The sequence below is a fragment of the Pleurodeles waltl genome, chromosome 11 (assembly GCF_031143425.1).
Source record: "Pleurodeles waltl isolate 20211129_DDA chromosome 11, aPleWal1.hap1.20221129, whole genome shotgun sequence".
NCBI classification, from domain to species: domain Eukaryota; kingdom Metazoa; phylum Chordata; class Amphibia; order Caudata; family Salamandridae; genus Pleurodeles; species Pleurodeles waltl.
In genome coordinates this window covers 1,002,250,163-1,002,265,004 of record NC_090450.1, presented here as the reverse complement: position 1 = coordinate 1,002,265,004, position 14,842 = coordinate 1,002,250,163, and the positions used below count along the sequence as shown (strand labels likewise).

The 14,842-nt window shown below is 45.5% G+C and overlaps 1 protein-coding gene across 2 annotated transcripts in view; it reads left to right on the top strand.

Moving 5' to 3' along the window:
- Positions 1-14,842, top strand: part of ADGRD1 (adhesion G protein-coupled receptor D1) — a 634,610-nt gene that overhangs the window by 520,106 nt on the left and 99,662 nt on the right. For both annotated transcript variants that reach the window (XM_069215354.1, XM_069215353.1), the window contains one exon: positions 8,696-8,762. In XM_069215354.1, coding sequence (XP_069071455.1) covers positions 8,696-8,762 — 67 coding nt within the window. The remainder of the gene's footprint in view (positions 1-8,695; positions 8,763-14,842) is intronic.

The window sequence follows — 14,842 nt, the reverse complement described above, 5'->3', positions numbered from 1 at the left end:
AACCCCAGGCCACAGCAGACCTCAACCAGGCCGTCCAAAACTTCACCACCTGGATCATCAAATCCTCTGACAGAGGCGCCCGCTGAAAACAGCTAAAACCAAAAACACCTCCATGTCATCGAGAGGGTACACTCCGGAGCTCAAAAACTCCAACTGCCACTGACTCGAGAAACAATGGCATATGATCAAGGACCCCTCCTACAGAGCCGCCTACAAGGCAGCCCTCAACAACTACCACCACTGCATCAAGGCCACTAAAAGAGCAGCAATCACTGTCCTCATCAACACCACAGTCAACCACACGAGCAAACTCTTCAGAATCATCAAGGACTTCTCTAACCAGATAGCCACGGAGACCACCATCCACCCATCCCAGGAACTCTGCAATGCCCTCTCAGACTACTTCCACAGCAAGATCACCACCATATCCAACAATTTCGACCCCCAACCCTCCACCTCCAGCCTAGACAACATCTCTCAAGCTGCGAATACCAGCCAAATTGATAACCTTCTGGTCTCCGATTACCACACACACCACCACAGCCATCATATTATCCTTTCACTCCGGGGCACCTACAGACCCCCTGCCCTCACTGGCTTTTCAACCTCAGAGCCAACACTATTAGCGTGGAACTAACCTGCATCCTCAACATCCCCATTTCCGTGGCAACGGATGAATGGAAGCTCACAGAGGTCAGAACCCTCCTAAAGTCACCCTCCGCCAAGCCGATCTCTGTGCTCCCCTTCTCAGCCAAAGTGCTTAAGAAAGCCATCAACCAACAGCTCACTGACTCTCTTGAATAAAACCACATTCTCAATCAGAATTCTGGGGCAACCACAGCATGGAGACTGCACTGTTCACCACCATGGGTGACATCAAGATCCTCCTTGACCAAGGAGAGTCGGCAGCTCAGATCTTTCTGGACCTCTCCGCAGCATTCAATACAGTCTCCCACTGCTCTCTCCACAACAGACTACACAACATAGGTATTCAATAAAACACCCTTAAATGGGTTGCCTCTTTCCTCTGAAGCTGCATGCAGAGCATCTGCCTTCCTCCCTTCACTTCTGCACCCAAGAACATCACCTGTAGTGTACCCAAAGCATCCTCCTTCAGTCCAACCCTGTTCAACATCTACTTGACCCATTCACAGACATTGTCAGATCCTACAGACTCAATATAGTCTCCTACACCGACGACACTCACCTAATACTTTCAGTCACCGAAGACCCCCACAATGCCAAAGCCAACTTCTGCAATGCCATGACTGAGGTAGCAACATGGATGAAAAACAGCTGCCTCAAACTAAACACCGACAAAATGGAAGTCATGATTTTCGGGAAGAACACCTCCATATGGTACCACAGCTGGTGGCCAGCAGAACTCGACCAATGCCCTCTCCATCCGACCGTGCACAAAACCTTGGCATCATCCTCGACTGCTAACTATCTGTGAATCAGCAAGTAAACTCTGTCGCCTCCTTATGCTTCTATGACCTTCATATGCACCTCCAAATCTTCAAATGGATGCCTATCGACACCAGAAAGCTAGACACTGACACCCTGGTCACCAGCCGCCTCGACTATGGCAACGCTCTCAACACGGATTGTCCTCCCAGCTACATAAGACTCGAGACGCTACAGACCACCGCAGCCAGACTCATCTTCAACTTCCCCAATTGCTCAAGCATCACCGCACACCTTAGGAACCTACACTGGCTCCCCGTCCAGAAGAGATGCCAATTCAAAGTCCTCACACTCGCATGCAAGGCTCTCCACAACCTAGGGCCGTCCTACATCAACCTTCGACTGAGTTCATACATCCCAGCAAGACAGCTACGCTGTGCCTCGCTCAATATTGCATACGCTCCCCGCATCCATCGCAGCTGCTGCGGAGGTCGCTCCTTCTCTTACACCGTAGCCAAGTCCGGGAGCAGCCTGGCCGTCCACCTCTGAACATCTCCTTCGCTGTCGAACTTCAGAGGGAGACTCAAGACGTGGCTTTTTGACTGGGACACTGCACCCTCAGCAACCAGATACCCTAAGGGGTGATAGTGCTGCGCTTTACAAATGCTATGATGGATTGACAGATGTCACTTACCACACTGACCCTTGAGGTCCTGATGCTGCCTACAATGTCTCCCAGCCTTTCCTCACCGCTGATGGGGGTCTTGGTATCCGCGTGTGAGAAATCCTTTTATTTGTAGAAATCAACCACGTGACTGGACTTTCAATGGACTTCATGTTTCCATGCTAGATCTGTTTATATATTGTTTTATATTTATTTTAAGTAATGATTTCATCCGATAAACAGTGGTGTGAAAAGATTTTTTTTTTTCTCCACTGGCTAATTTTTCAACCCTCTTCCTGCCTTCACCTTTGCCGTCGAACTTGTTCTTATGAACTGCAAGGTCATTTTCACTGCAGAAATCAGTTTCCTCTGTGATCAAGTGAAGCATGTTCTCTGCAAGTTTAGGAACTGTTTTCTGCACAGCATATTTTATGCAGAACCATTTTGTTAATGTTCAGTTTGGATAAATGTGACTAAATTGACGAAAAAGTAATGATTTTCATGTAAATATTGAGAGCAATAGATTTTTCAACTTTCTCGAAGTCCTAGTGCTTTCCATAGACCTCCTGAAGATTGTAAAAGAAAAAAGAATAATTTAATTTGAAACTGCGTGAATTGCCAAGGTTTTCGCCGAGAGATGCAGCGACCGTCTGACCATCGCTTCCTGGGGAGAGACTGTCTGAGAGCAGGACATTCTGTACACGTCTGATTTCAGAATCAACCAGGAGGTTACTCCAGTGTGCTTCCCAAGACATTACTTTAATTAAAGTACGGAAATATCTTGGTACTGTGTGTTTCCACCGAAAACACTGAGATGCATTTACCACAAATCAGACGATGCTGACAGCCACATGTTCAGCGAGGTCGGCACAGCGGAGCCTGTCAGGAGTGCAGGGAGTCAGGCGGGCTCTCCATCTAATGAAACATTCCTCATGGAAATTATACTTTCATGGAGTGCAAGTCTTAAAATAAAGTTATTGTTTCATCATAAAGTTTATCAAATACCGGCTCATCTGTTAATCAGTTTAGTTTGTTATTTAATAAACAGTAGTGAACAATATTCTGACATGTGTTTAGATTAATCAGACTAGAAAACATTCCTTTGAAAAATTTGAAAACCATTTTTAAAATACGTTTTTGTTTGCTTACTTTTTAAGATAGTAAAATGCTGTTTAAACATTTCTGAAAATTACTTTTATATGTGTAAAGAGCAGGTATGTTCTGGACAATGAAGACAAAAACACATTATCTGTTTGTCTTTTGGTCATGATTACTTTTATCGCATAGTTCTCCAGTCCTCAGTTTTTGCCACGTGCAGACCCTGCAACAAGAAATCGAGAAATATCTCCTTTACTTCATGTAATCATACTCAGTTTATTGGCCGTAGAAGGATAAAAGGCTGAGTTTGCCTTGCCAGGATCCGTACTCACGACGCTTGGACCACACCTGCCAGGAGCAAGTGTTTTAACTCACTGTGCCACCTCGCCAGCTACAACAATTATGCCAATGATTAAAACGTGCAGTTGTTTGAGATTTATGTATATGAATGTCTGAGTGGAGCTTGACGTCAGGAGGGGGCGCGGGGGTGGGGGGCGCCTCCCAGAGTCCCCTCCTTTTAGCCCAGTGAGGGGGCGGCATCTGCCGGGATGACAGGCGGGATGTGATATTTGTGAGATGCATTTACCACAAATCAGACGATGCTGACAGCCACATGTTCAGCGAGGTCGGCACAGCGGAGCCTGTCAGGAGTGCGGGGAGTGATGGATAATTAAAGATGGAGGCAGCTGGTTCAGTTACAAGCAGGAGGCATCCTGCAATAAGGATCTGCTGCTTGGCAGCCCTTCTGTTCAGGTGTGGAGGGGAAGCCTCAGGTGTGTCCCTTCATCCTGCCTCCCAGCACTGCTCACTTGTACAGGAGGGGGCTTGTCTCGGTTAGGGCACTTCTACCGAGGTCATTGTCCAAGGTCATCTTAGTGTCAGACCTTAACCAGGAAAAAGATTGATGATCCGTTCAGTTACCTTTATCATCCCTCCTCGATCTCTTACCAGTAATTTTTAGTAGTGAATTCCTGGCACCTGACCCCCTCCAGGTCCCGGAGGCTCCTCCTTGGTGTTTACAGTTAATCACAGTTCTTAACCTCTTGACCTTTGTGGTCCCCCACTGAATCATTACTGGAATCCTGAGATCCTCACAGAGTCATTATTGGAAGCTTGTCCCCCCTCCCCCCAAGCAATTTCTATGATTTGGCCTTCAAAACAACACACAATTTTTTTTACAAAAAGATTATACCAAAGAAAGGTGGAGGATGTCGCAGAGCCGACAGAGCTGCCGACTTAGGAGCGGTGCAACCAGGTTCAAGTCTCGGCGTCTGCTCAACATCCTGTGACTCTGGACAAATCACTTTGGGCCTGAGATCTTGGAGGACGAGTTACTCGTCACCGTGGTGACGGACATCCCGTCCGCTGAAATATAAATCTAATTATGTCCTGTTGGATTTAGATTTCAGCGGATGGGATATCCATCACCGTTGAGATGGAGTAACCTGTCCAGCAATATCTATATCAGGCCCTTAATCTCTCCAGCCCGACATAAAAAATGAATGTATAGTGTAAGTGATTCTCATGTAAAGCGCTACAATACCTTCGACTCTATTTTGCACTATATAAAACTACAAAAAAATCTCAAATATTGAAATGTATTTTGTGTAATTCACATTAAATTATAAAAAATGTTTTCAAATATTCAAAATAGCTTCTTTATTTGTATATCTGTTATATATTTGTATCCATTTTAATAGATTCATTTTAATATTCGTAAAACAGTTGTCTCATAAACCCCCAGTGGTTCTCGGACCACAAGTTAAAAACCACTGGTCTAGGCCCATTATAGTATCCTCCCAGTGAATTATGAGTAGGGCTTCTGGGTTTTATGATATTCATTTTTTAAACATTTCCATCTATATTTATCCATATTTATTTTTTGCCCAACTAATTTGTATTTATCCATATTTATTTTGTGTTTTGAGAGTCAAAGGAGTCATAAAATGGTACATTTCCACATTTATTGAACTGACAAGCATACACTCCTACTTTGATTCCTGTCGCGTGTTAGCAAACTACGCAACCAAATATAACAAAACACTGCACCCACAGATAAATATGAGCATTATATACAAATATATGCAAAGATATGCCTGCATATGACTACTGGTAAAGTTAGATTTTTTGTCTAAGTTAGACTTTTGATCTAAACTTAGACCAAAAGTTTAATTTTACTGCTAGGAAAGATAGACTTTCGGTCTAAACTTAGGCTTCAGGTCTAAATGTAGACTTTTGGCGTATGTTTACCTTTGTGACTCGGGCCCCATATTTTTCACTTACCTGTACCTGCCTACCTCTTCAGTACTGTGTTACCCAACAATGCCTATTTTCATCCAATCCCTTCACTGCATAAACACCTCAGGAAATCCTGGCACCACCCCACCCACAGAACTTCATGCACAAACACAGAGGCCTGGTACCAGAATATCATAGTTAGATTGGTGCCGGACATAGACAGCAGACCCTAAATATTGTTCCGCAAAATATTGCCTCATTAGACTTAACAGAAACTCTAGACCCAACTGGAATTATACTTTCCTGAATGATATTTAGGACACAATATTTATGTTTGACCATCTGTTTGACTATTATAGTGACACACGTCCTTCCCAGTCTGGGATAAACAGAAGAGACGCATGGTTTTCTGTCCTAACCTGTCTCAGACTCGATAATCTGCTCCAGTGGATCCTGCACGATCGTTGAGAATTTCATGGCACTATGGACCCTCCCACGGGACCTCATGATGACCACGTTTTATGGATCCCTGTCCTCCCTACATCAGCTTGCCTTACGAACTGCATTTAACAATCTTCTCAAAACCCCTTCTAAACTTATTAAATCTTTTATGCTGATGTGTTGTTCTTCAAATAATTACAATGGAAAGTGACCAAGAATGTCTTCAACTGCCTAAGTGGTCTTGTCCGACTTGGTTTCTTTCAGAAATCACCCATTCTGTCTGACTTGATGCTCTTTTTTGAATCCTTATTTGTCCTCGTTGTCCTGAAGTTCTTGACTTTCCTGTGTTGAGCCCTCTTGGTAGTAAATAAAGGTGCATGCCTTACGCTGCTCTTTAATACCTTCACTTACTGCCTGTTCACCAGCCCTCCCGCCTCCGGTCCATGCTGGTTCCTTAAGTGGACAGTGACAGTATGTAAAAGAATATTGGAAGAGTTCACCACCAAGCAAGTGGAGGGTTGCAGTGTGTTTCAGAACCACCCCTGCATGTGTTTTCACTTTTCTGTGTCATTACCAATTTCCTAAGTCATTGCTGAAGGTGGGATTGAACCTTTTTGTAATCCTGGCCCTTTTCCATTTCCCCTTTATTCATTTTCCATTCTGCAAATTCCCATTGCAGTGACTCATTCCTGCTACAGAAGTCTTTTATGTCACAATACTGATGGCAAGAACATCAACCTGCACAAAGGTTGACTCTACAATATGCACCTCTTATCCACAAGCCCACTCCCATCAGTTTGAGGTCTCGCCTCCTCCATGCTAGTTCACTTCTCCATCCCACACGACCACATTGCTCCCCTAACAACATTTCTGACCCAGTTGATAACTCTTCCAGGCTGCAAAGAATGTACATACTAGAGAACACCGACTCCCTACTTTAAGTTGATGATTCTCCTTTAGAAAACATTTAACTTGCACTATCCCAAACCAGCTCACCATTACAAATCACCTTGTGGACACTAGATCACACAGACCACCTGTGAATGCCTTGCACATCCTTTGCACCAGTGAACAGCACTTCTACAGTCCATAACTCCTCTGCACTATGGAACCTTCCTACCATTGTGTCTTACCTCCCAGTAGTACAGCACACCTACTCTGCTACATTACACCTCTCCTGTCCACAACATCTTGGTTCTGCCACACTACTCCACAATTTTCTGCCACCAGTTAACAGTTAGTAGGGACCTACACCGGACAGGATCTTTGTTCTTCTAATCACACCCCTGTGGGGTCCTAGTGGGAAACAACACAAAAAACTGTGACTCTGTGTCTATGGAGGGCTTCAGTGAGCTTCGCCCATCTGACATTGGATGGAGGAACATCCAAGGCAGCAATAGTCCCGCCCTAACTGCCCCTTCCATGGCAAAACATTGATTGAGGCGTTGTTAGGAGAGCATTACATAACTAAATTCAGAAGGCAGAACTTCTTAGAGGTAGTTATCAGATCGAGGGGAACAGGTTCTGAAGCCAGACTGGTGCAAGTGTGCCTCACACTCTACCTGGATCAACATTCTGCTTCTCAGATCCCAGACTGTGCATCTCGAAAGCTGGGGGCATTGCCACTGGACCACTTCTTAAATTGTTTAAAAAAAAACACAAAAACAGAAGTGTCATTGCCCAAGGTACTTCATGAAGGAGGGGCGGCCTGGATGAGATTTTTTTAATTATAATGTTTATTACATTTAAAAAATATATCTTTTGATGTGCTCTCCTGCAAAATAGACCGACAGTGCCACAATGTGGTGCTGTCAAGTAGGTGCCGTTGTTGGCAAATAAATGCAGGTTCCCGGCACCAAAAAAACTCCGGCACAAATCGAGCACTGCCCCAAACTCACCTGGCATTTACATTGATAGCAAACCACGGAACTGTCAGTAAGTGGTGTGTGATGGAAACCCAGGGCCAGATTTATCAAGGGCGTGTGTTGACCCTGTGTCATGCAATGCTGACGGAAAGCCCTTATGTGAGATTTACCAAGCCACGCAAAGCCACCTTGCGAGACTCTGCGTGACTTGGTAAATCTAAAGTAATGCAAGGCATCGCACGTCCCTGCTTTGCATAACTCTATGTTGGGAAAGAGCTATATGGGTGGAGAGCTGGTGTTCCCATGCATCCATGCGTGTATTTTGGTGCATTCCCAGATTTACTAGCACTAGAAAGCCTGGGAAAGTGTCAAAATGCGAAGTCTCCCCGGGAAGGTGCAACAATAAAATATCCTAATTTCTCCTCTTTTTTCCTCTGTCGACGTGTACTGCATTCTGCAGCACTCTTAGAAAGAGTAAAATGCCTCTGAGGATTTTTTTTGTGCAGGAAGCTGGCCTTTTCTGCTCAAAAGCAATCCGGTCTATAATGCGGGCACCCTTACACCATGGCGCAAGGGTGCCTGAGTTGGTGCTCAGCAGCCACAAGTGCGCCAACAGACAGAGAGAGCAGCATAAGTTAGCAAATCTGGAGCATTCCTAACCTCTCCTCCTGATGCAGTGCATCAAGTTGTCTTGCTGCGTTGCGTTGCCTCATATCTTGATAAATCTGGCCCCAGGTCACCTATGCCTGCGATCTCCCACCCACTGCATGCTCACTCATTTTGAGGTAGAATATCTCAGACAGTGAGTATTTTAACAGCAGCAATTTCACTGTTCACTGGTGCGGACGCGAGTGCCACCGAGTGATGGGAATAAGTATTACAAATATGATGGGACTGCCACAGAAATCAGTGATGAAGTCTGCCATTTCAAGGTTTCTGACTGGTACTCACTTACTGGTGTCTCCATCTTCCTGCCTTTCAGGGTCGCCGCTGGTGATTTGTGTGGTGTCAGTCACTTCGGCCCTGGATAGCTATGGAGAAGGCGGGAAGTAAGTATCGGAGAATTTCAGTAAGTCATTCTAGAATCTCATTTCCTGTTTTCTGGCACACCATGCAAAACATGTTTAAAGATGAACAAAAATGTGATTATCTGGATCAGGGAAAAAACTTCAGCCAAGCAGAAGATTTGAGCATATTCCATATGTTGTTATATTACATTGTGTGGTGTTATATAGTTGTGCTGTGTTGTTGTGTCTCTCCTTTGCCCAGGTGGGACCAGCTGTCTTTTATTTGAAGACTGAAGTCCACTGTTTGCAGGGTCTTTTATAGAGGAATCCCAACAAGCTTCAGATCCCGGCACCACCCCAATGCCCTTGTGAGAATGCCAGAGGGATGCGATCAGATCCGTTGGCCCCGGCGAAGGACCCTTATGTTTGTGTCTGTGCCTTGGACGCTGGGCTCTCGCTAGCAGCAAAGAGATGTTTGGTGTTATGGGATTTCCACCAGGGAACTAAGCCATCTGTTGGGATTGCAGTATCCTGCATCCAACTCCAGCCACTCAAGCAAGTGAAGTCAGTTTGCTGTGTGTTCACATTTGATGTGCTTCCCTGCTCAAGGGACTTTCGCTTGCGTGTGTACCTTAGCACTCTCTTCTGTCCGAGTTCGTAGAGTTTTCCGCTTACACTTTGGATTCTGGTATCAGATGTTGATACCTAAGAGTAAAGGCCTTATTTGGCGGACAGACTACTCTGCCCACAATGTGCAGAAGTCTGTCTACCATATTACAAGTGCATTTTACTCAAGGGCGTGCTGTGTCCGCTGCGTATTGATGGAGTAACCTGTCTGCTAAACTCTAAACAGCAAACATATAGAGTGAATTTCTAAAATGTGCAAACAATATTATGCTTTGGAAGTGAAAGGCGTGGAGGCCGGCGTACATTTGTTGCATCATCTGAACTTTAAGCCATGGAAATAACAGTGACAACTCCCAGATCTTATTTGGCATAGATTTTTACAATGTCACATAATTCATTTTATGTTATTTGTTTGAGTGAAATGGTTGCCTTTCCCAGGGATACAGGCAGCTAAATGACTTTGATAATAATGCATGCTGGTTGTGGGGTTCCTTACCAACCTTGCGACCTTTCCAACAACTGTGTAAGTTGCTTAGTGGAATTATGTGGTCCAGGGGTGGGGGGATGAGACCACCCCTGAAACCCCTGCTAGGAGTAAAGATGACAACATTCAAAGGGTGATGTGCTCACTCATAGGAGATTGCTCTGTGGGTAGCCGCTGCCCCAATGTGTTCTTTTCATGGTGTTATCGCTCAAGTAGCCTGGTACAGCGTGTACAAATGTCCCAGTGTCGGCCTCATCGCTAATGTCAATTTCTTCTTAAGTAATTGTATCCATGCCTTAGTACCTCCCTGTTCTGTGCCCATATGGGCATGTCCCAGAGTTGTTGTAGGCCTGTTCAAGTGTCACTATGGTCCAGTCTCTATGATAGGACACTAATCCTGGAGTTTGGTATCTCTGCTCAGTGTTACTGGAATAAGGATTTCTCTCTCTTGGATTAAACCTGTAACACTCTAGCATCAGAGACAATGTTATCCATGGATCACAGTGTTACAGACAGCAGCTGAAAGCCAGAAACTGCTTTCTGTCAACCTGGTGACAGCAGAGTATCTGATGGATTAGTTCTTTTGCACGTTACAGAGCATTCACCTTTCAGAAATAAAAAGCCTAAATGTTACCAGAATGTGATCTCCACCCCGTGTGTGGACCTAAAGGTAGTATTGGTACATGCCCTTTGTGAATTCGCAAAGTCATAAACGTAGACGGTTGATCTAATTTGAGAGGAAACATCTAAGTTTACCTTTGTGAATTGGACCCTGAGTGTGGATGTAAAGAGAATACTCGTAAATGCCTTTTGTGAATTCCCAAAGTCGTAAATGTAGAACTTTGGTCTAAGTTTAGACCAAACGTCTAAGTTTACCTTTGTGAATCGTGTCCGTGGTCTGCGCATGTCAGTGTGGTGCAGCTGCAGTGAAATAAATATATATGTGTCGCTCCCTTTTTTCTTCGATTCGTATGCCTAAGAAACAAAAGGCCTCCGGAGGTTAATGGTCACCTGCTTTTTAAACATATATGATCCCCCATAAAAGGGTTCATTCCCGATTTTTGTTAGTGAGATCAACCTCTCAGTGTTTTACTTCACCCACAATTTTAGGCAAGAGATTGAGAGGTTTGTATGTATGGTGTAAAGATTTGGTTATCAGTAACACAAATATACACCTGTTTTCAGACATCCATAATCTACATTTAAATTACTCATGAAAACAATACATATCCTATGTGAAAGCCAGCTGGGGCTTCATGTTTCAGACAAGACGGAGGCTCAGACAAGACGGAGGTCCTCATCCTCGGACAATCCCCTTCCGCCTGGGACGACTCCTGGTGGCCCACGGCTCTGGGCACCGCACCAACCCCCTCGGATCACGCACACAACCTCGGATTCATCCTGGACCCCCTCCTCACAATGACCAAGCAAGTCAACGCCGTCTCGTCATCATGCTTCAACACCCTACGCATGCTCCGAAAAATCTTCCGATGGATCCCCGCCGAAACCAGAAAGACAGTTACCCATGCCCTCGTCACAAGCCGTCTGGACTACGGAAACACCCTATACGCAGGGACCACCGCAAAGCTACAGAAACGTCTTCAACGCATACAGAACGCCTCCGCACGCCTCATCCTCGACATCCCTCGCCACAGCCACATATCCGCCCACCTGAAACACCTACACTGGCTCCCCGTCAACAAGAGAATCACCTTCAGGCTCCTCACCTGTGCACACAAAGCACTCCACAACATGGGCCCCGAATACCTCAACAGCCGCCTCTCGTTCTACACGCCCACCCGTCAGCTCCACTCAGCGAGCCTCGCCCTCGCCACCGTACCACACATCCGCAGAACCACAGCCGGAGGAAGATCGTTCACCTACCTGGAAGCCAAAGCATGGAACTCCCTCCCTGCACACCTAAGAACTACCCAGGACCATCTCACCTTCAGGAAGCTCCTCAAGACTTGGCTTTTCGAGCAACAGTAACCCCCCCTCTCCAGCGCCTTGAGACCCTAGCGGGTGAGTAGCGCGCTCTATAAATGCATTGATTGATTGATTGATTGGTTATGTAGTTTATGACAGCTCAAAAGTAATACTTCTCTGAAATGAAAAGCACTGCACATGTCAGTGGTGACCCAGCTAGCACTGGAGGAACGTGCTGCAGCTGATTGTCGTAGGAGTGATGGTTTCATGGAATTATCAGAGACTAAAAGGAATACATAGAGAGACTCTGGAGAGACTCCCAATATATTCCTGCTACACTCATATCCATCAACAGACAATACCTTGGCGAGATGGGCGGGGAGAAACTGAAGGAGGTATTCCACTGATTCCCGGATTCACTCAACTGGTGGCCTCCGGAGCTCAGTATGCCTCCTGGTACATCCTCTTGCCTGAGAAACCAGGGCTTCAAATTTGATACCGCCTTGTCTTTTGAAGTCCAGGTCGAAGCGGTCTCGGCTAGCTTCTTTGCAACGATGAAGGCCCTCAGGGGGATGCTGCACCTGCTTCAGGTAGCTGCCCGGAAGACCATTGTACATGCTTTGGGTACTTCAGAATTAGACTATGGGTTTGCCTGCTCTGTCTGCATATCATTCAAAATGCAGCTGCCCGTCTTACCCCTAAAGTGCCAACACGCCAGTCAGTGTCTGCCTAGCTATGCCAGCTACACTGGCTTCCTATTTTTAGCCGCATCAGATTCAAGACTTTATTTTTTGCCTACAGAGCCCTAGAGCGGAAGGGTCCTTCTAACTTAGGTGTGGACTCAAGGCCTGGAGGTGTAACTCCTTAAAACTCTGGCATACTCTGAGGAGTCCACAAGGCTGGACAAGTTGGAAAATCCTTTGCATTCTTAATGGCGAAACTTAGCTCCCTGTTTTGCACCGTCTGAAACTACCTGCAGAAAAATTCTGAAGATGTAGTTTTTTTATGCTTAGGCTGGTTCTCCAGGGGTGTTTTGGTTTTTTGTCTGTGGTCCTGCAGCTGGCGCTGGGACGCGTCCTCTGAAGAAGCTGTGTGCTTTCTAAATGCCTATTGTATTTTATTGTATTCAGATTTATTTGACCTGATACCCATTACCTGATGGTGGAGAGGGTCCTGGTCAGTGGTTACCTAATTGCAAGGGGTCCTTTCAAAGTACAGGGAGAGTTCTTCACCCTTAAACCTAAGGATGCTCTCTGGTAAGCCTTTGTCCAGAGACCCAGAATTCGGCGCAGCTCATTAATTCAACAATGTGGCTTCAATCTCTTTTTAAAAATAATTAAATCATACTTCCTGGTCTGCTCTCTGTCTTGGGCCCAGAACGGATGGTGGATTCACTGGAAATTTAATTAGCAGAACCTGCTTTAGGTAGAATTTGAACAACATAAGGTCAGTACTGTCTTACAGAAGCCAGAGCCTATTTAACTTTCTTTTTCCAGCACGGGCACATTTGGGGTACACCTCCGCTTCTGCGTTTCGTGCCTAACACCATTCAAAACGTTTCAAAGCACAATTACCTTCTGTAACTTTGTGCAACTTAAGAAATAGTTTCTTTTTTGAGGTTGCTACTAAGTTGCAGTTGCAAGAAACGAGAACCCATTGTTATGTCTATCCTCAACAAACAGCCATTTTGTTTCTACCCACTCGATTCCTCAGCGGGCCTTGTGTCATTGCGTCAAGCGGTGTCTCTGGAACCATCGCTGAAGACTAAGAGAGGCGTCTACAGGCTGCATCCTACATACATTCTTTAAAACAATATATTCTTGCTTACTACTGTCAGATCATTGTCCTCATGTTGGTGCATTCTGCAGGAACAATTGTTGAAATGTGTCTGGAAAATTAAAATATGTTTTTGAAGTTTAAGTTACTTTGGTTGAGAACAATATTGTTTATCTTGTTTCTGACCATTGAAAGGGGTACCAACCCCAGGCAGAGAGAGATCCATAACTGCAGTAAATGTGAACCCAAGTGATCAGTTAAGTTTATACACAACCACCGTGGCTTTCACTAGTGACTGCGTGTCCTGCAGTCGTGAGTGGCGTGAAGCTGCGGTGAGTCCATGTGTGAGGTTTGACAGATTCCCTTCTGGCCCTGCTAGTCTTCAATATGTCTGCTTAAAATAGAGGGGTCAAAGGATTTCTTCTGCGTGTGCCATGGATGGTGATGCCTATGGTCCTTTACTGTCCACGTGTCCTTGATTCAGCCTCCTCAGGGCCTTTGAGAGCGTTCGTCTTCTATTTCACTCTAGGAGGGCAGTGGTACCCTGGCCAGGCCATTCAAGCACCTGTTTACTGGGTGAGGTGATGTAGATGAGATGTTTGATGTCATAGGTCATAGTCACACACAAAGTTAGAGCCAACTTTATGAGAATTTGGTGCAGGGCAGCACAGCAAGTCATCTTGCTGCACTGCTCTGTGTCAAAAGGAGAGGGCGGGAATGCACTGTCTCTATGCGATACTGCGCATTCCAACTGCGCTGGTGCCATTTTTGGCTGGTGCAAGGGTATGCAGTATCAGCAGGATTGCTTTTGTGCAGGAAGGGGGCATCTTCCTGCACAAAAACACTCCTAGGGGGGCTTTTTCTTCTTTCTATGTGTGATGCAGAAGGAGCATAGAAAGAGGAAAAATTTATAGAAATGAAGATATTTCTCATTGCTATGCCTCCCCTGGGACGCGCAGGGTTTTGACACTTCCTCAGGTTTACAGACGCTTGTAAATCTGGGGATGCATTGAAATCCATGGTTATTGCGTGGGAACACCCACCACAACGCACATGGAACGCCTCCCTGGCGCAGAGTAAGGGAACGCAGTGAAGCAATTAGAGAAGCTGTCCCTGTGTTCACTAAATTTCACAATTCTTGCAATTCTGCCTCATTGTTGTCAGTCCCTTTACACTGGGGAGCAATGAAAGTCTGCAGCAGGGAGCTACAGGCCAAGTGCCTCACAGTCCCCTTTCAACTATGACCCCATGCTCTATAATATGGCCTACAGGAAGTGTATGGAGTCTTGTTTCTAAGGCCGCTTTGACT